The sequence below is a fragment of the Typopeltis vanoorti genome, chromosome 12, assembly GCF_054136105.1.
Source record: "Typopeltis vanoorti isolate ZY-2024b chromosome 12, IOZ_Tvanoo_1.0, whole genome shotgun sequence".
NCBI classification, from domain to species: Eukaryota; Metazoa; Arthropoda; class Arachnida; order Uropygi; family Thelyphonidae; genus Typopeltis; species Typopeltis vanoorti.
Genome location: NC_143560.1, coordinates 121,171,329 through 121,196,249, shown reverse-complemented (window position 1 = coordinate 121,196,249; position 24,921 = coordinate 121,171,329). Strand labels below are relative to the sequence as shown.

Below are 24,921 nucleotides of genomic sequence, written 5' to 3'. Positions count from 1 at the left end.
CTCCAACACATTAACTACAACTCCAGATAATCAGATCAGCCTATAATTTGTTGCCTTAGCCTTATCACCACCTTTGTGATCTGGAACAATTTTGCTATCTTTTCACTCCTTTGGGACTTGTGCTATTGCAAGACCTGTTAAACAGGTAAGCCAAGGCTCATGCCTTAGAACATTCTCTTATCAACTTTCTCTTATCTCACTCACCATTAGGTCTTCTCTCATTTCATTCTCTACACTTAAGCTTATGATTTCACGCTGAGGATGAAAACCTTGATAAACTGTTCGCTGAATATCTCTCACTCACTGAATAATGAATGTGGGTGACTAGTGGTATACTACCTGGTGCTTTGTCATTGAGCCACAGCTATTTAATTCATACATGAATATAAGAAATGATTTGAGATAAAATATTCATTTGTTTGCTGATGCAAAACTGGCAAGAGTGTAATGAAGATAATATACAGATAATGCAAGATAACTTAAAATGACTGGCAGTTTGAGCAAAAGATAATGGCTACTAGTTCACTGTGGCTAAGTGTAAGATAACACATTTGTAAGAAGAGATCACACTGCTTACTATAGTAATGGAAATGGACTCTAGGAAATTGTTAATGCCAGAGAATGGGGATGTTTGTAAACCAAGAAGTTGAAGTTTAGAGCAAATATTGCAAGGATGGAAATAAGTGCAATGCAGGAGTACTTTAGGGCTCTGTACTCTTACCTACTCTTTTCCTCCTGTACATAAATGACCTGCTTTCACTGACTTGAAATCTTATCAAGTACACTCCACTCCTTTATTTGGTGAGCCCTGTTAATGCCCAATCATTAGAATCATCAAGAATTTTCAATTACTGTGCTCTAAACTCTGATCTCTAATAATAAATTTAGTTTAATCCTTTATCCAAGTGTAAGCAAACAAAGTTTGCGCCTGAAAATATCTTCAGGACTGAGGTAAGGTAGTGCAACTCCGAGCAAAGGTGGACCAAGCTCTCATCACTCCTTGTCTCGGTATCTCCCATAATGCAAAGCACATCTCCTTGCAGACATGTATACTGCTATGCATTAAGGAAAGGGCCACTACCCAGACCGGTTTCAACCTTTATTGAGGTCTTGTCAGTGGGAGGCAGACCCAAACATGGAGATACTAAGGCAGAAGCAATAGGAGATGTCATATTTACCTATAGGAGTTGCCAACAGGTGTACCACCTTATCATTGAATTACTCTGGATTTAGAGAAAGATGTTGGAAGTTTATTTTTCACTTGGTTAGACTATAATAAATTTAGTTTAATCCTTTATCCAAGTGTAAGTAAACAAAGTTTGTGCCTGAAAATATCTTTTGTATCTACACGTTTGGGTCTGCCTCCCACTGACGAGACCTCAATAAAGGTTGAAACCAGTCTGGGTAGTTGCCCTTCCTTTAATGCATAGCGGTATACATGTCCGCAAGGAGATGTGCTTTGCATTATTGGAGATACTGAGACAAGGAGTGATGAGAGCTTGGTCCACCTTTGCTCGGAGTTGCCTGGTGTTGCACTACTTTACCTCAGTCCTGAAGATATTTTCAGGCACAAACTTTGTTTGCTTACACTTGGATAAAGGATTATACTGAATTTATTATAGTCTAACCAAGTGAAAAATAAACTTCCAACATCTTTCTCTAAATCCAGAGTAATTCAATAATAAGGTGGTACACCTGTTGGCAACTCCTATAGGTAAATATGACCTCTCCTATTGCTTCTGCCTTAGTATCTCTGGATTGCGATCACCAGGTTGAATTTGGCCAGATGATCGAAATTGTTCTTTGATGATGGTTGTGGATTTTCTTCTTGGTAGAACGTGTTAATCAAATATGAGAAACTTTGGTTTTGTAGTGTATTAGCTAGATTAACTAGCTGAGACGTGATTAAAGTTATTAAATTATGGATTATACTGTATTTAAGAACAGCAGCACAGGTAAGCGGACTGTAATTGCAACGAGGGGATTCATTAGGCCTAACAGCCATTAGAATCGCCATTGTTAGCACATCTATTTCAGATCCATATATTTGCCAGAATTACTTGCGTTTATACGCAAATCGTTAATGATGAATGTGTTAGATTTGGACGCCCTCACAGATTCTCTGGATGAAGAGCCAGTGCTTATTATTGTAAATAAACTTCAAAGGAAGTTTATGCTCAAATGGCCATCAAACATGATAGATCCTGACATCATTATAGACACTCTAGATAAAGGACTGGCATTCAGCTTCATAAAGAAACTCCTTAAGAAGTTCGAGCTTGAATGGCCCGGCTTCCTAAATTTTTACTCTTTACCCGAGACTGATGAAGATCAAAATGAAGACGTTCCTCAAATGGAGGAAAAATTAAATCTAGTAATCTCATACTCTACTCATTCAGATCAAGGAGAGAGATGCACACGTGCAAAACCCTCGCCTCGGAGTCAACAAACGAAAATGGCATGGATGAAGATGCCCCCAACACAGATTCCTCTGCCTCCACCAATGAAAAGGTGCCTCCAGTCATTCTTAGGGAAAAGCAGAGATGGACAGGTTTAAGAACCACCATGGCCAATCTGCAGATAAAATACTCCACTGCCAAGAACACAGAGGAGGGCATCAAAATTCAGCCCGCTACAGTGACTGACTATAGAAATTTAACCAAGGAGTTGGATGTAAGAGGTATACAATACCATACCTTCACACTTACCTCGGAGAAAAATTTAAAAGTGGTACTCCGAGGAGTATCTGAAGACATTGAAACAGCTGAAATAGCTGCTGACCTCAACATGCAAGATCTGCCTCCCATAAAGGTCAGTAGAATGTACAGATCAAACAAGATCCCTATGCCTCTGGTATTGGTGGAAATACACTATCTATAAAAATATTTATAACTTGAAGACAATCTGTGGGCTTAAGGTCTCACTGGAGCCACTTAGGAAGATGGCCTCTTCTGGGCAGTGCCATAGATGCCAAAAATTTGGTCATGCCCAGAAGTTGTGCAAAGCTCAATACAGATGTTTAAAATATGGTGACAACCACCCCACACATACCTGCTCCAAGCCAAAAACCACCCTGGCTAAGTGCGCTAATTGTGATGGCCCCCACCCTGCAAATTACAGAGGGTGCATTTGCCACCCAAGAAACAGGCAAACTGAGTTAATCAGTCAATCTACCTCACTATCAGAAACGAGAGCCCCAGAAGCTCAAGTTCATCAGGCTCCTATTAGTTTGAACAAGATGACAGGTGTTCACCCACCATCAACTGAGCCCCCAAGAAAATAAATCTTCAACACCAAACAAGAACATATGCTGACGTGGCCTGCCCCAAAAAAGCAGTCCATGACCAGAATATGCCAAATCCACATTCAAATATAACAGCCATCATCACCTCTTCTCTTGTAAATATGTTACAGGATTTCAGTAATGCAAATCCATCACTAAGCACTACAAAAAGTTTCTTGCAGCAAGCACAGTCCATTTTATCTACACTCTCCAATGCATAGGAAAAAAATTATCCCATATTCTCTAATGATTATTGCATGGAATGCCAACAGCCTTAAAAATAAAATACTAGAAGTGCAGGAATTCAATGACAGATATAATCTGGATATATTATTAATTAATGAAACTTACCTGAGACCTGCTGACAATCCTAAATTCAAAGGATATCAACTTCACAGGAATGATAGACTGGTTTACAGAGGTGGTGGTACAGCCATCCTCATCAAAAATCACATCAACCATCATGCTGTGGCCATTCCTACAACCACTAATCTCGAAGTCACAGGTATCAATGTCATCACAAACTCTGTCGGAAACATAAAAATCTATGCTGCTTATAACCCACCATCAAAAACATTGCTGACCACAGATCTGGATGCTAATCTGGATCTGGATTTAACACCGATCTGGATTTAACACCGCTGGTGTTAAACCACTGGTTATTATTGCCTGAGATTTAAACGCAAAACATCACGCCTGGAGCAGTAGGTCTATAAATAGGAATGGCCGCATCCTCTTTAACTACACAAGCTCAAATTGCGCAGCTGTGGCTGGCCCCTCAGTGCTAACTCACCACAGTCCCACTGACTCATCCGACGTCTTGAATATAGCTGTCCTTCAGAATGTCAACCTGCAGTACACCCTGGAATCATTGAATGAATTATCATCAGACCACGATCCTATTCTGCTTTAACTGGGTTATCAGAGGGGACTTCCCCCTTCGCCTCACACTTTCATTCCCTGGGAAAAACTATCCAAAATGCTTCCAAGCTACATTGATCCCATCCCTCATATTAATTCCAAGGAGGAAATTGATTCTGTAGTCAATAAACTTACTGATCAAATCAACACAGCCATAGCATCTATCACCTCAAATTCAATTGCTTTCAAGCCTAAATGACTACCAGATGACATAATGAACTTAATCAGGGAAAAAAATAAAGCAAGAAAAAGATACCACAACACCAAAGCACCCCAAGACAAAAAATATCTCAACAGAATGAACAGTGCAGTGAGAGATACACTTAAAGTCCACAAAAACAAACTATGGGAAGACAAATTAGCCTCCATATCACCTGTTCATCAAACCGTCTGGAAGTTCCTGAGAAACATCAAAAGCAAAAACAAATCTCTTCGTCCTCTCAAATCTGACCTGAACATTGTTTACACAGATGCAGAAAAAGCCAAAACTATAGCTAAAAATTTAGAAAAACAGTGTAGCCCTTCATACAATAATCTAAATTTCAATCATATTTACATATCACCTGTTCATCAAACCGTCTGGAAGTTCCTGAGAAACATCAAAAGCAAAATCAAATCTCTTCGTCCTCTCAAATCTGACCTGAACATTGTTTACACAGATGCAGAAAAAGCCAAAACTATAGCTAAAAATTTAGAAAAACAGTGTAGCCCTTCATACAATAATCTAAATTTCAATCATATTTACAAAGTCCACCGCCACGTCAGACACGTGTTAAAATGCCCTGATACCTGTACCAGCCAACTCGCATCTACTTCCCCAGCTGAAATTTATGACATTATAAAGAACTTAAAGAATAAAAAAGCTCCAGGGCCTGACAGCACATCCAACAAAGTTATTAAATTGCTACCCTGAAAGGCCATCGTATATCTTACAACAATAATAAATGCTATGTTCAGGTTTAAGTACTTTCCCTCTGCATGGAAGTTGGCAGACGTAGTTCCTATATACAAACCTGGCAAGGATCCTCAGCAGCCTCAAAGTTATCGTCCCGTAAGTTTGATTTCTAATTTGGGCAAATAGCAGAAAAAGCTATCCTTTCCAGAATTCAACTTTCAATAAAAAAATTAAACATCCTTCCTTCAAAACAGTTTGGTTTTCGCCAGTTTCACAGTACCACCCAACAAATTCATAGACTAATCGAATTCATTACCACAAGTTACAATTGGCACCAATACACCAGAGCAGTTTTTCTTGACTTAGAAAAGGCGTTCAACAAATTATGTCACTTTGGACTACTATACGAGTTGATTTTAGCTGGCATTCCATTCGATCTAGTCCAAATTATAAAGTCATTTCTTAGTGATAGACGAATGCAAGTCAAACTAAATGATATTTTATCTACCCAGACCTATCTGGGTAGATAATATATCACTTAATATCTATTAAGCGACGCATCTTGGCAGCAGTGCCTCAAGGGTCCCTACTGGCACCGATACTTTTCACGATTTACATGGCAGACATTCCGCACAATCCAATGTCATCCATCATTGCCCTATACGCAGACGACACAACTATACTAACCAGATCTATTAAACCACACCTTGTCACCAAGAAACTGCAAGAAAACCTACAGAGATTAGAGCACTGGTTCTTGGAATGGAGATTGCAAGTAAACCCTCAGAAGAGTATCGCCATGCTCTTCACTAAAAACTCAATATCTCCCAAAGATGACATCTTCCTATTTAATATCAAGATTCCCTGGAAAGCAGAAGCCAAATATCTGGGTGTACTGCTGGACAGAAAACTAACCTTCAGTCCACATATAAAAGCCTCATGTACAAAAGCATCAAGAGTCATTGCACAGCTTTACCCTCTTATCAATAGGAATAGCAAGCTGGATACCAAAATAAAACTGCTCCTTTATCAGTTGATGATTCAAACCATTATTACTTATGCATCCCCAGCCTGGAGCCACACCTCAAGTACAAATATCCTCAACCTACAGAGAGTGCAAAACAAATGTCTCTGCATGATCTTAAATGCACCATGGTATATCAGAAATGTCCAACTCCACCGGGATACAAATATCCCCTACATCTACTCTTTCCTGCAGTCTTCAGCAGTAAAGTTCTTCTCGGCATCCTCTTCACATCCAATGAATTAATGCAACAAGCAGCAAATTATGATGAAACAGACTTCTCCAAATATAGGAGACCCAAGGCCATCCTACTTCCAAATGAAGATCTTTAAATTGCACCCACTCAGGCAGAGCAGTTAGCTCATAAACCTTTCCTCGCACAGCAACCTTATCAGATAGCAGGGATTATAAAAGCATTTTGCTTCACCCTTATAGTCAGCAACATCTTGTGTTTCCCATGCTGGATATATATATGAGAGGCTCTGCTTGGGGTAGGTTTTTGCCTGTCTCTGAATAGAGCCATTGCTGAGATTATGGCTCTCTCTGGTGGTGGGGTGAGCCTGCCACTGAGTAGAGCCAATGCTGAGAAGTTCTTCTTGGTGATGGGGATGAGCCTGTCACTGAGTGGAACAAAGCTGAGTTGGGCGATCTTTTGGGATCGTCTAATTTTTAGAGAGGTCTTTACTTAAATAGACCTCAATAAAGGTTGAAACCGGTCTGGGTAGTGACCCTTCCCTTAATGCATAGTGGTATACATGTCCTCAAGGAGATGTGCTTTGCATTATGGGAGATACTGAGACAAGGAATGATGAGAGCCCGGTCCACCTTTCCTAGGAGTTTCCTGGTGTTGTACTACCTTACCTCAGTCCTGAAGATATTTTCAGGCGCAAACTTTGTTTGCTTACACTTAGATAAAGGATTAAACTAAATTTATTATAATCTAACCAAGTGAAAAATAAACTTCCAAAAAACTCTGATCTCATTGCTATTGTTCAATGGGATGAGGATACCTTTGCTGAATTGACTACTATGATTCCTCTACTTTCTTCCACAACTGTAAGAATAAGAGCAGCAGCTAGTCAATATTCATTTATCATCTTGCTTCAAACTTGCTACAGAATATTCGTGAAATGCGAAATGGAATAAAGATTTCAGTGAAGTTTGATTGAAAATGAATAAATAAATAAAATAATATTTTACTAAACAATGACTGATGAAATTATAATACATAAGAAATTATATTCTTTAGTCTATACCTAATCCTTTACCTAAGTGTAAGCAAAATTAAAAAAAAAAAACATGAAACATCTTCACAATTAGGTGGCTTGTATATAGATGCTGTTGACTTCATATCAGTTGTCTGTGGGTTACAGAGGTTGGTGGAGAGGAGGAAAATAGGAGATACAATAGAGACCTTCAAGTTAGTTAAGGGAGTTTATCAGGTTAATACAAAAGGAATTATAAAAAGAGTGGATGTTAAGAGGGTAAGAACAGGAGACCATCCGTGGAAGTTGTATCAAGGTGAAAAAGGGTGTGAGGAGTAGATTTCTTGCATGGAGAGTTGTTGGTGAGTGGAATGCATTGCCAGAGTGCAGTATGGATACAGGTAGTGTAAATAACTTCAAAGGTCTATATGATAAACATCTTGTTGGTTGAGTGATCCTCCCACGATGAGTCTGTTGACTTCATGGAGGTTACTACTAATAATAATGCATACTTTTTCAGATGTATATATTTATATTGCTATCCTTTATGGGAAAGTTCACTACTCAGACTGGTTTTGATCGTTATTGATGTCTCCTCTGTGGTAGCTAGACCCATCATAAAGGCTGAACTTGTCTGAATAGTGATTCTTTCTATAATGGATAGCAATATACATTTCCAGGTACTTTACATTATGGGATACTAAAACAGCTGACATGAAGTTAGCAGCCTCTATATACAGTTTGTGTAGTTATGAAGATAAATCATGCACAAACTTTGCTTGCTTATAACCAGGCAGAGAAACACATTCTACAACCATCTGATACAATGCCTAATTGTATTGAAGTCTCCTCAGTGGGAGCTAGACTCAACATAAAGGCTGAACTTGTCTGAATAAAGAAGAGTTGCCCCATATAGGGAGGACAGCTCTTCGCAGTGGATGGAACCAGCCAGTGATGCTACTAGCCCTTTTCATTTTTGATCTTTGTCTGTTCTTTTCTTCTTATAATGTTTGTGCTACTTCTCCCAACTTTTTTTTACTGTCCTATTTTTTTTTAGACACCACTGGGATCCACAACCTTGCCACTGTGGTTGCATTTTGGTGTGACCCATGGACATCATCCAGAAATGGAGATTCCAGTAGTCTCCTACTACTTTGGCAAGACAAGCAGTCTGATTAATTGGCCAGGATTAGTCGGCTAGTGGGCTTGCTTACACTGGTTATTGATTTAGTAGTAAGTCCTCCTTCCTTCTCCATGGTCTAGGGCAGTAGTTCTCAAACTTTTTGAAGTCGGGGCACATTTAAAATCCTACAAATAATTGTAGGCGCACTATATACAAATTTCTGAGAAATATGTTATAATAATTAAGTCAAATATTACAGAAAAAAAATAAAATGAAACATACCTTAAGTTTATTCATTCTTGTGTTTATGAGAAACATGAGCCTGATGTGTCCTAGCGATTGCTTCAATGTTTGAGCATATATTTGTATTGACATGTCAATGCTTCAATGTTTGGGCATATATTTGTATTGACATATCAATACTTCAATGTATTGACATTTCCATCAATATATTGAAGAGTTCTTCTCTTTTTACACTTAATTGTGGTGAGGGTAATTCACATAAATATGATGTTGAAAATTGTAGTAAAATGTTCAAAGCTTTTTTAGATATTGACACATATTCTTCTTTTATAGAAATCCAAAAGGCTTCAAGAGACAATTCCTAATGTTTAATCATCAATCCACGATCAGTGGATATAGCTACCAGTTCTTCTTCTTATGTTAATGTTAAACCAAAATCACTTGAAGTTTCCATAAATGGGTTTCTAATCCAATCGTATTGTTCAGTGTTAAGTGATGGAAAATAAGAACTCAATTTTTCTTCTAAACTTGTTAAATGTTCAACTATTATTGGAAGTGTTTCATTTATGCAAGTGTTACTTACCAATGGAAGCATTTCCAAATTACCTTCAACAGCTTTTCTTTTCCAAATCTGTAGTTTTCTCTGAAACGCTTTCATTTTGTCAGTGGATGTGAGAATATTTTCTTCTTTCCCTTGCATGCTAGTATTCAAAATATTGAGCTGCTGAAATGTATCGGCCAAATACTGTAACCTGGCAATCCAAAATTCGCACCGAAGGAGGTTACAAAAATGTAATTGTTTCATCTCTTCAAAAAACGCAAGAAGTTCTTGTCGTAGCTCGTGTACACAGGTAAGTACTTTCCCCCCTTGACAGCCACCTCATCTCAGTGTGCAAAAGCAGCCATCTGTGTTGTGAATCCATATCGATACAAAGCTTTTTGAATAAACACGATTTGACAGGTCTTGTTTTTATAAAGTTTACTATCTGAACAACTTGATCTAAAACTTCTCTTAATTTTTCTCCCAATGTTTTTGCCATCAAGGCCTCCCTATGAAGAAAGCAGTGAGTTATGATAACATTCTCATTTTGTTTTTTTACAAAAGATGTAAGGCCCTTAACACAGCCTACCATGGAAGGGGCTCCATCTGTACAAATGCCTACACATGACTTCCATGTTAACTGCCATTTATCAAGATAGCTATTCAAAATGTTAAAAACGTTCTCACCTTTTGTAGACACTTAATTCTTTGCAAAAAAGAAACTGATTTACTATTTGATCTTCATTAATAAAACAGATGAATGCTAAGAGTTGCACCTTGTTGGTAATGTCTGTTGACTCAATAACTTGCAATGCAAAATTTGAATACTGAAGTTTATTACTGCATACATTTTTCTCGATATCAGAAGACATTTCTATAATATGCCTGTGAACTGTATCGTTGGACAGAGGAATCTTGCTTATTTTCATTGCTGCTTCATTTCATAGCATTGTCATGACCATTTTTTTGCATGCAGGCAAAATAAGTGACTCACCTAAAGTATAATCTTTCATATTTTTTGCTATCAGTTCTGAGACTTGATAAGAAGCGATTTGAGCTTTATCAGAAACAGTCATTATACTTTTAAAAGAATTTGCCGCTTTTGTTTGCTGTTCAGACAATCTCTTGAAAAAACTTAGATTTATCTTGTCAATTAGAGTTTTAAAATGTTTACTCAATTTACTAGGAAGCAATGATTCATTTGCCATTTTACATCCACATACTAAACATAGTGGCAAAGGATGATCTTCACTTCCGGTCCAAGTGAAACCAAAGCTTAAATAACTTTTATTATATTTGTGAGTAGGCCACGATTTTGCTTTCTTACTTGCACTTAACTTTTGCTCACTTCCAGAATCTGATTCTTCAATATCACGCTTCTTTTTGAGAAATCTATCCATTTTATTTGGGTGTATTTATCTGAAAATAAGTAATATGCACATAACATCCACTTCCAAAACTTTTAAAATAAGTAATATACACAACAAGAATAAACCATATTCTTTTTCTCTTTGCAAGAAAAACCACTGTTAATTAACATAATAATGATGTGTTGACAAAAAGAGCGGTATATCCATAATGAAAAGGTATAATAGAGTAACTATATTTATTTTTATATCTGGACACATATTTCTCTGGAATACCACAGGGTGCACCCGGAAATCTTTTAGGGCGCACCCTTTGAGAACCACTGGTCTAGGGAGAGGATCCAAGGCTTATTGTAGTACAAGTATGATGTCTAGGTTATCCCTAACATACCACTTCTGAGTATAGTCATTGCCTACAAAATAGTAATGTGTCACCATATGTGGCTCCATGGTGAGTGGAAAGTTCTAGTGCTGAATTATTCCTCATTTTGAGAATGAATCTTTCATCCTCAAGTTTATTAGGGCCTTCAACAAGTCATAGTTTTCAGAAACCATTTTCACATCAGCTGGGAGCAAAAAAAAATAAAAAGCAAAAAATACCAGAGAAACCTGAAAACATTGTACATTTCCTTATTATTCATTCATTAGATCAGTGATTCTCAACCACTGTGCCGCAGCACTTTGGTGTGGTGTAAGATTTTTTAAGTGTGCCGCCACTGCGAATACCCATACATAAGCGGCATCAGACAAGTGGTTCAATCAGTTCTACCTTCCTAGCGGGGACTGGTTGAACCAATGCGCATGGCTATTATAGTTCTGGCTACTGGCTAACAAAGCTACATATTAGTTTAGTCTACTAGGTCACCCGCTTGATGTGTGCATATGGTTAGTTACAACTTATATATTCGTTTTCGTACGTGCAATACCACAATATTGTGTAGTCAAACTTAATTAAAACGGATTCAAAGGCAATATACAATATGTCATTTTTAATAATTTTTGACAAAATTATTTTTATTTTCAATGAACCCCCTAAAATGGATAAATGGATTAAAAAAAAAAAAAAAGAAAGCTTAACGACAGTAATGATGATGCTTGCGATAATGATGATGCTAACGAGCCCAGTACAAGTAAAGATGTTTCCTCCACCAAAAAATGTAATGTTCCTCATAAGTATAATGATGACTTCTTAAAATTTGGATTTACATCTACAATGGAAAATGATAAAACTGTTCCCGAGTGTGTGGTATGTGGTTGTAAATTATCAAACAGCGCTATGGTTCCGAGCAAGCTCCAACATCACCTGCTCACTAATCATCCTTCGCTAGCATTAAAAGACAATTTTAATGTTGTTAAAATTGTCATTAATTTTAATGTTATTAAAAATAGCATTAAAATTAATGACTTTCAAAATTCATTATCTGCAAGATCCAAACAGTTAAAGATTTTTAAAAAGCAAATTAGTGTGTCTGAAAAAGCTCAGAGAGCTTCTTATGAAGTGGCTGAATTAATTGCTCTCAAATTAAAATCTCATAATTTGGCTGAAGAAATTATATTACCTGCTTGTCGTAAAATTGTAAAAAGAATGATCGGTGAATCAGCAGAAATTGATGTTTGTAAAATACCACTTTCAAATGACACAATTCATCGCAGAATTATAGACTTGTCCCGAAATATTGAAGAAAATGCTGCTAAAACGCTTACAAATTCAAATTTTGCTTTACAAATCGATGAAACAACTGATATTACGGGAAAAGCACATTTAATTGCATTTGTTCGATTCATTCACGAAAATGATATAATTAATCAATTTTTATGTTGTCGTGAATTATCAGATTTCACAACAGGAAAACATATTTTCAATGAAATTAATTCTTATTTACAATAAATTAAAATTTCGTGGAATTTGTGCATTGGCATTCGTACAGATGGTGCTCTGGCTATGACAGGATCTATAAAAGGATTTGTAGCACATGTAAGAGAACATAATGTAGATATATTAGTTACCCATTGTTTTTTGCATTGGGAAACACTCATTACAAAACAATTACCATCAGAATTGAAAGTAGTGCTGGAACAATGTGTTAAAATGATTAATTATATAAAATCAAGACCATAAAAAGTCTCCTGTTTAGTCAATTATGCCAGGCTATGGAGTCTAAATACGAATCATTGTTACTACACACGGAAGTCAGGTGGTTATCCTAAGGGAAAGTTTTGTCTCACGAACTTGAATTAAAAAACGAGATAAAGATATTTTTTGATTAAGATAATAATGATTTTGTTGATTTGTTGGATGACAAAATATGGTGTGCTAAGCTGGCTTAATTATCTGATATTTTTAATAACATAAATACGAGTTTGCAAGGACCGAAAGAAAATATTTTAAACTCAACCGATAAATTGTTGGGATTTCAAAAAAATATTACTTTATGGAAGAATAAAGCATAAGAAGGTAGTTTAGAAAAGTTTGAGTCAGTTCTAAAAGATTGTTATAAAATAATTCATAAAATAGTTATTAATCATTTGACAATACTAGAGCAAAAAATTGTTCATTACTTTCCAAATTTAGAAATAAAAAAATTTGATTGGATTCGGAATCCATTTGTGATAAACGACACATCAGTGTATGAACTAACTTTGAAAGAAGAAGAAGAACTGATTTCTGTGTGTAATAACTGAGATTTAATTTCAAAACATTCAGAAGAATCAATTAATTCGTTCTGGATTAATCTTAGATATGATTATCCAACAATATCACAAAAAGCTTTTAAGTGTGTTATTACAATTTTCCACATCTTATTTGATATAAAAACAAAAAAAAGATCCAGACTTTTAAATCTGGATCACAAAATGAGAGTAACATTATCATTTATACGTCCAAATATAAATGAAGTAATCAAAAAAAAAAAAAAAAAACATGCTCAAATTTTGCATTAAATGTAATTTATCATTAAATAAACATTTTGTTTACTTTGTAATGCAATTTCATTTTATATTTTATTGCAAATTATTATTGTATGCTATTTTTACAAAATATATTATAGGTACATGAATTAATTAACCAAGTAAAATTCTTTTAAATTTATCTTATTGTTAGTGTGCCGCCAAATTTTAAACTTATTAAAAGTGTACCGTTACGAAAAAAAGGTTGAGAATCACTGCATTAGATGAACATCCAATCAGACATGTTCTGCCTTTTATGCAGAAGAATTTAGGATTGGCAGGATCCCAGAATCTGTGAAAATTCCATTCAGGAAACATTCTCATTGAAATATTCTCCCAGAATTACAGCAAGTGCTTCATGCTAATTGGAGAATACTAATATCCCTCTCACACACACACACACACACACACACACACACACACACACACACACACACACACACACACACACACACACAAACTCTGAACTTTTGTGGAGAAGTAATATCAGAATGAAACATCCTCCACTTTTTCTGACAAGGAGATTTGCTAGACTAAATGAACAAGAAGTGATGGCTATAAGCCGATTTTTCATATACAGGGACAGTATCCTAGTACTGACCAGGAATATCATGCCTATGTTTTACACCTTGAAACCTCCAGCATCATGGTATTTCAATTTCCCTGTTAGGCACCTTATACCAAATCCTTTGTGCTGCTTTAAATATCAAAATACAGTCATCCATTTGTGTCCAGCCTGGCACGGAGATTAGTCATTGTTGCAAGTATTCAGGATGAATTTTGGCCTCTTATATTTGAAGAGGTCAGTTTCTTCATAGTTTTCTGCCTGTTTAACTAGATCGTTGAGGTGTGTAGAGATCTTTGAGAAGAATTTTTCTGCTGTAGTTAGTAGGAAGGAGTAGATGTAAGGGATGTTTGTATCTCTATGCAGTTGTACGTTCCTTAAAAACCACGGTGCATCCAATATCATGGGCAAACACCTATTTTGCACTCTCTGTAGCCTGAGGATGTTGGTGTTGGATGTGTGGCTCCAGGCTGGAGATGCACATGTCATATGTCATCGTGGGGCAGATCGTCAGCAGGTAGAGGAGCACTTTGATTCTGGTATTTAGTTTGCTTTTTCTATTTATTAGAGGGTAAAGTTGTGCAATGGTTTTAGATGCCTTCGTGCATAAGGCTTCGATGTGGGTTGAACGTTAATCTTTTGTCCAGAATTACTCCAAGATATTTTGTTCCTGTTTGCCAGGGGATTTTGGTGTTGAATAGATAAAGGTCCCCCATGGGAGTTACCATTCTTCTGGTGAAAAGTATCGCTACACTCTTTTGGGGATTCACTTGTAATCTCCATTTGGAGAACCATTGTTCTAGTTGTAGCAAGTTTTCTTGCAGTTTTTTAGTGGCAAGATGTGGACGCAGAGATCTGGCAAGTACTGCTGTGTCATCCGCATAAAGTGCTAAGATGGATGACATTGAGTTGTGTGGGATGTCTGCCATATATATCGAATAAGATCGGTGCCAGTAGGGAACCTTGGAGAACTCCTGCAGAGATCCGTCGCTGACTTGAAACTGTACCATTTATTTTGACTTGTATGTGTCTGTCCTGGAGGTAAGACTTAATTAGGTGGACGATACTTGATGGTATGCCTGCTGAAATGAGTTTGTGTAGTAATCCCAAGTGCCATATCTTGTCAAAAGCTTTCGCTATGTCAAGGAAGACTGCTCCAGTGTGCTGGTGCCAATTGTAACCGGTGGTGATGTACTCAATTATCCTATGAATTTGTTGAGTAGTACTGTGATGTTGCCCAAAGCCAAATTGTTCCTTAGGAATGATATTTAACTCATTGACTGAGGCTTGGAGTTTAGAGAGGATGATTTTTTCAGCAATTTTGTCTAAGTTTGAAATTAGGCTGATGGGTTGATAGCTTTCAGGCAGGTGTGGATCTTTACCTGGTTTATGCACTGGGACCACATCTGCGACTTTCCAATAGCTGGGGAAATAGTTAAATCGGAACATGGCGTTGATTATGGTGGTGAGATATACGACAGCTCTTCGGGGCAGCAGTTTAATTATTCTATTTGATATGCCATCTGGACCAGGGGCTTTTTTATTCTTTAGCTTCTTTAGAACTTCATAGATTTCTGCTGGTGAGGTGTTTGGAGGTATGTTGTTGCAGGTATCGGTGACTTTCAGTGCATGTCTGACATGGAGGTGGATATTATAAACATGCTTGAAGCCCAAGTTGTCGTACGTAGGGCTACACTGTTTTTGTAGGTTCTTTGCTATTTCTTCAGCTTTTTCTGCGTCCGTGTGTACTGGTCCCATGTCTGACTTGAGTGGGGGAAGAGATTTGTTTTTGTTTCTGAGACTTCTTAATATGTTCCAGATAGAGTGTTCGCCGGGTGATACAGAGGCTAGTTTGGCTTCCCATGTTTCGGTCCTGTGAGCTTTAAGTGCTTCCTTACTTCATTGTTAAGTTTATTGAGGTTCTTTTTGTCCTGAGGTGCACAGGTGTTGTGGTACCTTTTTCTTGCTTTGTTTTTGTTCCTAATTAATTCCATGATGTCTTCTGGTAGTCGGTTTGGCTTAAGAGTGGTTTTGGTAGAGGTTGCAACCTTTATGGCTGTATTGATTTGCTGAGTCAGGCTTTTGACAGCATTTTCAATTTCTTTTATGGATCTGATGTGAGGGACAGGTCCAATGTGTTCTGACAGTACTTCTGTTAGTTTTTTCCATGAGATAAAGGAGTGCGGAGGAGGCAGCAGTTGTTCTTGCTTTCCCAGCTGGAGCAGGATTGGGTTGTGATCAGATGTCAGCTCATTTAAAGAGTCTAGGCTATACTGTAACTTAATATTTTGTAATATAGCAATATCAAGTATGTCGGCTGTGCCATACGTACTATGATGTGTTGGTTCTGCAGGGCCTGCCACCACTGCATAATTTAAACTGGAGTAGTTGAAGAGGGTGTAGCCGTTTCTATTTGTGGTTTTACTGTTCCATGCTGGGTGTTTCGCGTTTAGATCACCGGCAATGATGACTTGATCTTTATTGCCTAGAACAGTATCTAGATCTGAATATAGTAGATTCTTTGATGGAGGGTTGTAAGCTGCATAAAGTGTTAGTTTCCCGACTGAGGTAGTGGGTACTACTATTCCTGTGAGCTCTAGATTTTTGGTTGAGGGGGTGGTTACAGAGTGGTGATCGATGTGGTTTTTTATGAAAATGGTGGTGCCTCCTCCTCTGTAGTTTATTCTGTCATTTCTGTGGAGGAGGTATCCTCTAACTTTGGGATTGTCTGCTGGTCTTAAGTGGGATTCGTTTATTAAGATGATATCTGGGTTGTATCTTTGCGCAAACTCTTGGAGTTCCAGAATCTTGTTTCTAAGTCCTTTAGCGTTCCAAGCGATGATCTGTAGGGAAACTGGAGTGCTTTTATTTTTATGCATTTATGAGAGCTGCTAGGATGGATTGGGTTTCTTGTAGAAATCTTTTTCTGGAGTCTGATGTGGGTTTGATTTGCTGAAGTCTTGCAGCATATTTGCAAGAGAGTTTGTAATGACGGCTGCTAAATTTGGGTTGTATTGCTCCTGAGTGGTCTTTGTTGAGCGGACTACATCTGCATAGGACTTTGTCTGCCGATTGCGGTTTGCTTCGAGCGGAGCTTCTGGTTGCGGCAGTTTGTTTTGTATCATATTTTGTCAATCTCTTGGGGGTTGAGGAGTTGGAGCTACTGGTTTTTGTAGATTAGTAGAGTGAGCAGATCTGTTTTTTTGGGTGTTGTATACATCCTTTATAGTTTGCTGGATGCAGGCCCCCACAGTTTGCACATTTAGCTGGGGTGGATTTTGGCTTGGTGCAGGTATATGTGGGGTGGCTCTCCCCACCTTTTAGGCACTTGTATTCTGCTTTACATAATCTCTGGGCATGACCATATTTTTGGCACCTATGGCACTGTCCTGATGAGGTTCTTTTTCTTAGTGGTTCTGGGCTGATTTTTAGCCCACAAATTGAAATTAGGTCATATATGTTTTATACGCCTGGTGGATCTCTACTAAGACGAGTGGCATTAGACTTTTGTCTGCTCTGGTCATTCGGCTGACCTTGATGGGTGGTAGGTCTTGGTAGCCGAGATCGGCAGCTATGTCTTCTGTATGTATGTGCTCTGATACTCCACGGAGAATCACCTTCAGGCTCCTCTCGGAGTCAAGGGTGAAGGTGTGGTATTGCACACCTTTATTGTCTAGCTCCTTTGTGAGTCTGCGGTAGTCCATTATAGTGGCGGGTTGGATTTTGATACCATCATCTAAATTCTTTGCTGTAGTGTATGCTATCTGTAGACTAGTCATAGTGGCCCTTAGTTCTGTCCACCTATTATTTTCTCTTAAGATAATTGGAGGCAATTTCTCTTTAGTGGAGGCAGGAGGGTCAGAATTGTAGAGAATAACAAGATTATATTGTATTCACATAGTCATTTTATACATTTTGTCTTGTTGTGTATGATGACATGTCTGTGTGTGAGTACTGTGGTTCTGCACATACATAAAGGCACTACATATTTTAATTAACAAAATTCATTTCTTGAATTAGTGCAGTCATTATTTTTATACCTTCCGTAAATTTATATTATTTATATACATAAATTTTAAACGATTTTTTTAAAATTAATTTTATGTTATTCACTATTTTGCTTTTCTTCCCAACTTAGTATATAACATAGTATATACTATGTTATATACTAAGTTGGGAAGTATTGATTTATACTATTGCTATATTTTAGCCATTAGATTGTAAATCATAGCTTAGCTATGATGTGCCTCCTCCCTCCAAAAAAAAAAAAAAAAAAAAAAAAAAAAAAAAAAAAAAATCAAACCAACTAATCCTTTATCAGTAACTTTTTAAATCATTCTTTGTTGTTATATTGTCTTTAGCATGACAGAAAATGTTTGTTTAACTGTACTTAGCAAGTCGTATGTTATTTTTTATCAGTCAGCATACATTATAATGTTATGTTTGTATTTAGGAAAAAAAACTGAGCTCAGTGTCTTTAGGAAGTGGTGATACTGCAAGGCCTAAACAAGTCACAGTCACTCATCCTGGTAGTAATAAAGTAAAACTAACATCAAAGAAGAAAGGATCTATACAAGCTGACTTAGTAAGTGTACATTATTTTAAAATAATTACCACTGCAATATTAGATAGATAGTACAAATGCAATGTTCCATTTATTGTCAGTTTTTTAAATATCAACCACATGATAGTTGCAAAATCTAATCAGCCCAAAAGAAAGGAAATCTGATTTTGCTTTGGAGACTTCATATTAAAGACATGTGAAGTGAAATCTTTCTTAAGAAATAAACAAGCAGTGTGTTATGGTTAAGTTTGCTTCATTGCACCACCATTCCTCTTCTTTAAATGAAGAAGAGAATTAAAGTGTCCTTTGATTTTCCAAACTATTGGTGTGATTTTGAGATTAGTGACAAAGAGAGAGAGAGGTTATTAATATATGGGAGAGTGTGGAGGATTGTGCAGAGGATGCACACAAGTACATCCACAAGTGTGAATGATTATGGATATTAACAGGAAAATCTGAAGAGCGGAAACTGATGACCCAATGCAAATGGCACAAGACAGATAATTATCTGTCTTGTGCAGATAAAGATCTTAGCCTGGTAAGGAGGCCTCTCCAGACTGATCAAATTAACTAGAAATGTCAAGAGTGACCACACAAGTTTCTCTGAACCTTAAAGTGACTTGTGTCTATAGATGAGTAACAAGCTAAGATCTGTTGTGGAATAAGTGTGGCAAGATCTATATTTTAGTAATTGTTAATTAATTGGTGGGCCTTCAGGTGGTGAAGAAGTTGGCTGCCTATGGCATTCTCCATCTTCAAAATAATTGAGGTGAAGGCTATGATGGTAGTTAAATTTTATCTCCCTTTATGGAATGAACTGGATATAGGCCCTATTCCATACCATTGTGTAAGATGCCAATTTGAATAAGATGCTGTAGAGACAGTATAAGAAGGGTTCTGGAGCACAAATTTTCAGGTATAATTAGGGATATATCATCTAGATCAAAAGACTTGTCCAAGTTGTTAGGAGGGTATGGACAGGGAGAAGATGTAGTATCTCTACAAGAGATACTACAGGAAATCAGTCTTATCTTTAGATGATCTTTTGATGGTATAACATCTAGATGGGAGAGGCAAGACCAAACAACTGCAGTTGGAGTGGTAGGATGTTTTCTGAATTTGGTCATTTCAGAGTTGGTGGTTGATTTTGTTGATGATTTTTATATCCACTATATGCCTCAGTTTAGGCTGAGTGTGAAGTAGTAGTTCTGGTCTTGAGCTACATGATATGCTAATTTTGTGTTGGAGTTCCTTGGCACACTTGTAAAACCAGAGTATGGATAACCAGGCTCCACAAATATACTCACCTAGTTGCCCTTGGCGAGTAGATTTTTCCAGCTGACTAGAAGCTTCTAGCTAGACAAAATAGAATACTTTTTTAAATAAAAATAACTTTCTAAACAAAATATTTTTTTAACTTTAAGAAAATGCAAAAGAATGTGTAATATAAAGGGTCATTCCAATAACAAAAATTCATCAAATTCCTCAAATGTACCCTCAGGAGGGTGGGGGGTGTACAGAATAATATGACAGTACTACATGATAAAAGTTACCATCACTAACTTTCAGTCAACAATTTTCCTTCAAATTAATCTGTTATCTGTCAAGACTCCAACATTATCAGGCCTTATATTTCTGCCTCTTAAGGCACTTTTTACTGTATCAATCCATCTACATCTTCATCTTTCTCTGGGTCTTTTTCCTGCCAACCTGGCAAAGAACACGTTTTATTAATCTTTCATCTTCCATTCTGTTTAAGTGACCAGACCACTTGAGATTAGCTCTATTAACACATTCCTGAATGCTAACAATGGCTAGTTCTTTCCTAATATCCTCATTTTTAATGTGATACTGCCATTGATGCCATCTGTTCACTCCTAATCCTCCTCAGAACTCTCATATCAGAAGTCTCCAATCTTTGATCAAGTGTTTTATTTCTAACTCAGCTCTTGGATTCATAAGTTAAAATTGGTTTGCACACACTGTCTTGTATATACAGGGTGTTCGGGATAAATTTGACATATTTATAATTAATTATATTTTTCCGTAAGTTACATGTATTAACACACACTTCTCTTCATTTAAAAGTTTGGACCCTTCTTCATTCATATACAAGATGTCAGAAAGGATGGATAGCTGGAACCCACCTGAATCATGGAAGAGAATAACTTGTATCATGATGATTCGTGCCCGCCATCAAAATAAGGATATTACGACTGCTGCCCAATGCTCCCTGAATACAGTAAAAACAATCAGGCATGAACTAGAGACTTGCAATGGTGACTACGAGGATGTAGCAAGAAGAAAGATCCCTAGCAGACGATCTGATTGCGTTCGTACAGCAGAATTCCTCGCAAATCTGCAGGAACAGGTGTTGAAGAACCCTGGCATTGGAATTCGGGCTTTGTTCGTGGAGTTGCTAACTGTAGTCAAGCCCTGGATAACAAGGGTAGCCAATGGTAGGCCGTATGTATGGCAGCAGGATTCGGCCCCTTGCCACACCTCTGGGAAAAGTCAAAAATGGTTGTCTGAAAATTTCTACGACTTCACCAGTCCAAATGTTTGGCCTCCAAACTCCCCAGACCTTAACCCCATGGATTATTTTGTATGGGCGCAGTTGAAAAAGACACCAATCGCACTTCTAGTAATACAAAAGCCCAGTTAATGGATAAAATTAAAACAGTTTTTGCGGCCCTTCCCAGGGAGACTATAGCATCAGCTTGTTCGAGGTTCCGAAGCAGAATTGAAGCTGTGATCGATGCTAATGGTGGTTATTTTGAGTAAATCTTGTTGATAGTATTGTAATTAACTCTGCCTGTAATGTTTTTTTTGTCAATTCATTAAATTTAATAGATACAAAGAAGATTTTCTTTTTCCTTACGAAACTGTCAAATTTATCCCGAACACCCTGTATAGTTAATTTAGTGTTTTTGACCAATTTCTTTCTTATTCCATATAAATTTATTCAGCTGACTTCTTACCATACAAGCTTTATTAATTCTGTTGTCTATTTCCATATTTAATTTGTCCTCTTCACTAAAAATTGTGCCAAAATAGCAGAAATGTTTTACCTGTTCTATAGGATCACCATTCAGAATACAGTTGAGGTTTTCAATGTTTCTGCCTATTTTCAATTGAGTTTGTCTTTTTATTTCTGATTTTCATACCAACACTTATTCAATTTAGTCATACTTGTGCTGGATTTATTCGGAAGTGTGACATCATCTGGTTAAAGTAAAGAGCTAAGATTAACATCACCAATTTTGTATCAGATTTAATATTACTTTCCTTAATGTGATATGATCCATATAGTTAATGAATAACAGTGGAGATAATATGCACCCTTGTTGCACAGCTGATTTAACATCAAACCATCTTCCTGTACCTCCTTCAATTCCAATCGCTGACTTACAGCTTAAATATAGACTATGTATTGCTTGATATAATGTCTCATTTACACCATATAACTTTCCTCTTGTCATATGCCTTTTCCAGATCAGTAAAACTTAAATATAAATCCTTGTTCTATTCCTAAGATTTCTCAACTAATTTGTCTTAAAGTGAAAATCTGATCCTGACAACCTCTGTTTGGCCTGCATTGTTCTTAGCCATTTCTCAAGTATATTTGCATAAATCTTGCCAGGAACACTCCGTTTGGAAATATATCTAATTCTCACATTCAGTTTTATTTCCCTTTGTATAGATGGGTAGTATGAGAGCTCTGTTCCAATCATCTAGACTTCAATCCTCTGACCAGACCTTCTGAATTGTGCAATGCAGCTGCTGTAAATCTTTTATACCTCTACAGGGTGTTCGGGATAAATTTGACATATTTATAATTAATTATATTTTTCCGTAAGTTACATGTATTAACACACACTTCTCTTCATTTAAAAGTTTGGACCCTTCTTCATTCATATACAAGATGTCAGAAAGGATGGATAGCTGGAACCCACCTGAATCATGGAAGAGAATAACTTGTATCATGATGATTCGTGCCCGCCATCAAAATAAGGATATTACGACTGCTGCCCAATGCTCCCTGAATACAGTAAAAACAATCAGGCATGAACTAGAGACTTGCAATGGTGACTACGAGGATGTAGCAAGAAGAAAGATCCCTAGCAGACGATCTGATTGCGTTCGTACAGCAGAATTCCTCGCAAATCTGCAGGAACAGGTGTTGAAGAACCCTGGCATTGGAATTCGGGCTTTGTTCGTGGAGTTGCTAACTGTAGTCAAGCCCTGGATAACAAGGGTAGCCAATGGTAGGCCGTATGTATGGCAGCAGGATTCGGCCCCTTGCCACACCTCTGGGAAAAGTCAAAAATGGTTGTCTGAAAATTTCTACGACTTCACCAGTCCAAATGTTTGGCCTCCAAACTCCCCAGACCGTAACCCCATGGATTATTTTGTATGGGGCGCAGTTGAAAAAGACACCAATCGCACTTCCAGTAATACAAAAGCCCAGTTAATGGATAAAATTAAAACAGTTTTTGCGGCTCTTCCCAGGGAGACTGTAGCATCAGCTTGTTCGAGGTTCCGAAGCAGAATTGAAGCTGTGATCGATGCTAATGGTGGTTATTTTGAGTAAATCTTGTTGATAGTATTGTAATTAACTCTGCCTGTAATGTTTTTTTGTCAATTCATTAAATTTAATAGATACAAAGAAGATTTTCTTTTTCCTTACGAAACTGTCAAATTTATCCCGAACACCCTGTATATTTCACCATTTCTGGCAGAATTTCATCTACTCCAGCTGCCTTTCCACATTTCAGGTTTTTGATGACTTTTTCTGCCTGATGTTTTCCTGACTGCATTCCTGTTGGGAGTTTTTTATCATCATGCTGACATTGCTTGTTTCATTTAACAGATCAGTAAAACATCTTTCAGAATAATTAGACATCTAGAATATCATTATCTTCAGTTTACATGTCACATTTATGATCTCTGATTCCTTTTACAGTATTCTTTCCTCCTCCATTTCTAAGCTTTTTCAATAGCCTCCAGATTATTTTGCCACCTTCTCGATATTTATTTTCAGTTTTCTCAATGGCGTAGCTAGAGCTTTTGATGCCCGGGACGGTCCCTGAGTTTTCCGCCCTTCTCAATACACACTAAAAATACTACAAAAAAGTCAAAAAGACGTATTGCATTTCTGGCAATCTTAATTACCGTCATCACTGGTCAGACTGGCGGGCTTTTTCACCGCAGCTCCTTGATAATTTACGAAACTTGATCGCCGTAAATTCCCAAATGCGCAGCAGTATGATAGATTTGTTTAAATCTGGACTCTAGACCATGGATGAGGAACTTATTTTAGTGGGCATGTCAAAATTGTCAAATCTTTGATGCAAAATTTTCTCACGTGCCAACCGAAATTTTGGGGAACATATTATTATTTGGTATCTTTTAAGTATTGGGAAGAACTTTTCACATAATCACACTAGAATGGTAAAATCAAAGAATACTGTAAGAGTGATTATTGTAAGTCATGTAAGATTGAATGAATGTAAAAATTAGGGACAGAATTTTTAAGTTCTTCTACCCTGTTGATAGCGTGAATATTTTTTTTTATTTGCATTTAAGTGTAATTCTAGCTGCGATTTAAATACGCAATTTTAACATCAGCAAGAGTAAACGATAATTCTGAATTTTTTTATATTTTTTATAAAGATCAGTCAGACATGAGTTTTTTCAAGTTTTTCCAATATATTGCAGTGCACAATCTCGTAATCGTTTTACTTGGTTAAAGCAAAATAAGTAGCTTATTACTTCTTAATTCTTTTCAAGTAATATATTAAAATTACATAATATTAAAAGAAATTAATCTGTACCATTTTTAGCAGAAAACATCAAATCAAAACTAGAGAAAGAAAAATAGTGGACATTTTATTTATTTAGCATCAATGAGACTTCTGCTGTTACTACAACACTAATGAAAGATAATTTATATCAGGTTTATATTTTGTAACCTGTAGAGATATGCATCGCTACTAATTTCATCTTTAAGGCCACTCTTGTTACGAGACTTAACAAAGTTCATCACTTAGAACAATGATTCACAAGAATATGTAGATGCAAAAATGGATAATAATGCTGTTGCAAGGGTTTTTAAACATACAAAATTTCGGAAATAGCATTCCAAGTTTTAGTAACCTCTTTTTCCACACTTCTCTCTGTTACTCCTCGTCTCGAATCCCTTCTTTTCAATATTTTCCAAGTCAACTCTGAGAGTAACAGA

General features: G+C 36.9%; 1 protein-coding gene and 1 long non-coding RNA gene across 3 annotated transcripts in view; one reads left to right on the top strand and one right to left on the bottom strand.

The window, feature by feature from the left end:
• Positions 1-24,921, bottom strand: part of LOC150101188 (uncharacterized) — a 320,189-nt gene that overhangs the window by 30,278 nt on the left and 264,990 nt on the right. Inside the window, exon 4 of the long non-coding RNA XR_016549191.1 lies at positions 19,985-20,033. This is a non-coding gene — a long non-coding RNA (uncharacterized LOC150101188). The remainder of the gene's footprint in view (positions 1-19,984; positions 20,034-24,921) is intronic.
• LOC150101189 (leucine-rich repeat protein soc-2 homolog) overlaps positions 1-24,921 on the top strand; it is a 408,424-nt gene that overhangs the window by 200,537 nt on the left and 182,966 nt on the right. For both annotated transcript variants that reach the window (XM_090402102.1, XM_090402101.1), the window contains one exon: positions 18,567-18,698. In XM_090402102.1, coding sequence (XP_090258228.1) covers positions 18,567-18,698 — 132 coding nt within the window. The remainder of the gene's footprint in view (positions 1-18,566; positions 18,699-24,921) is intronic.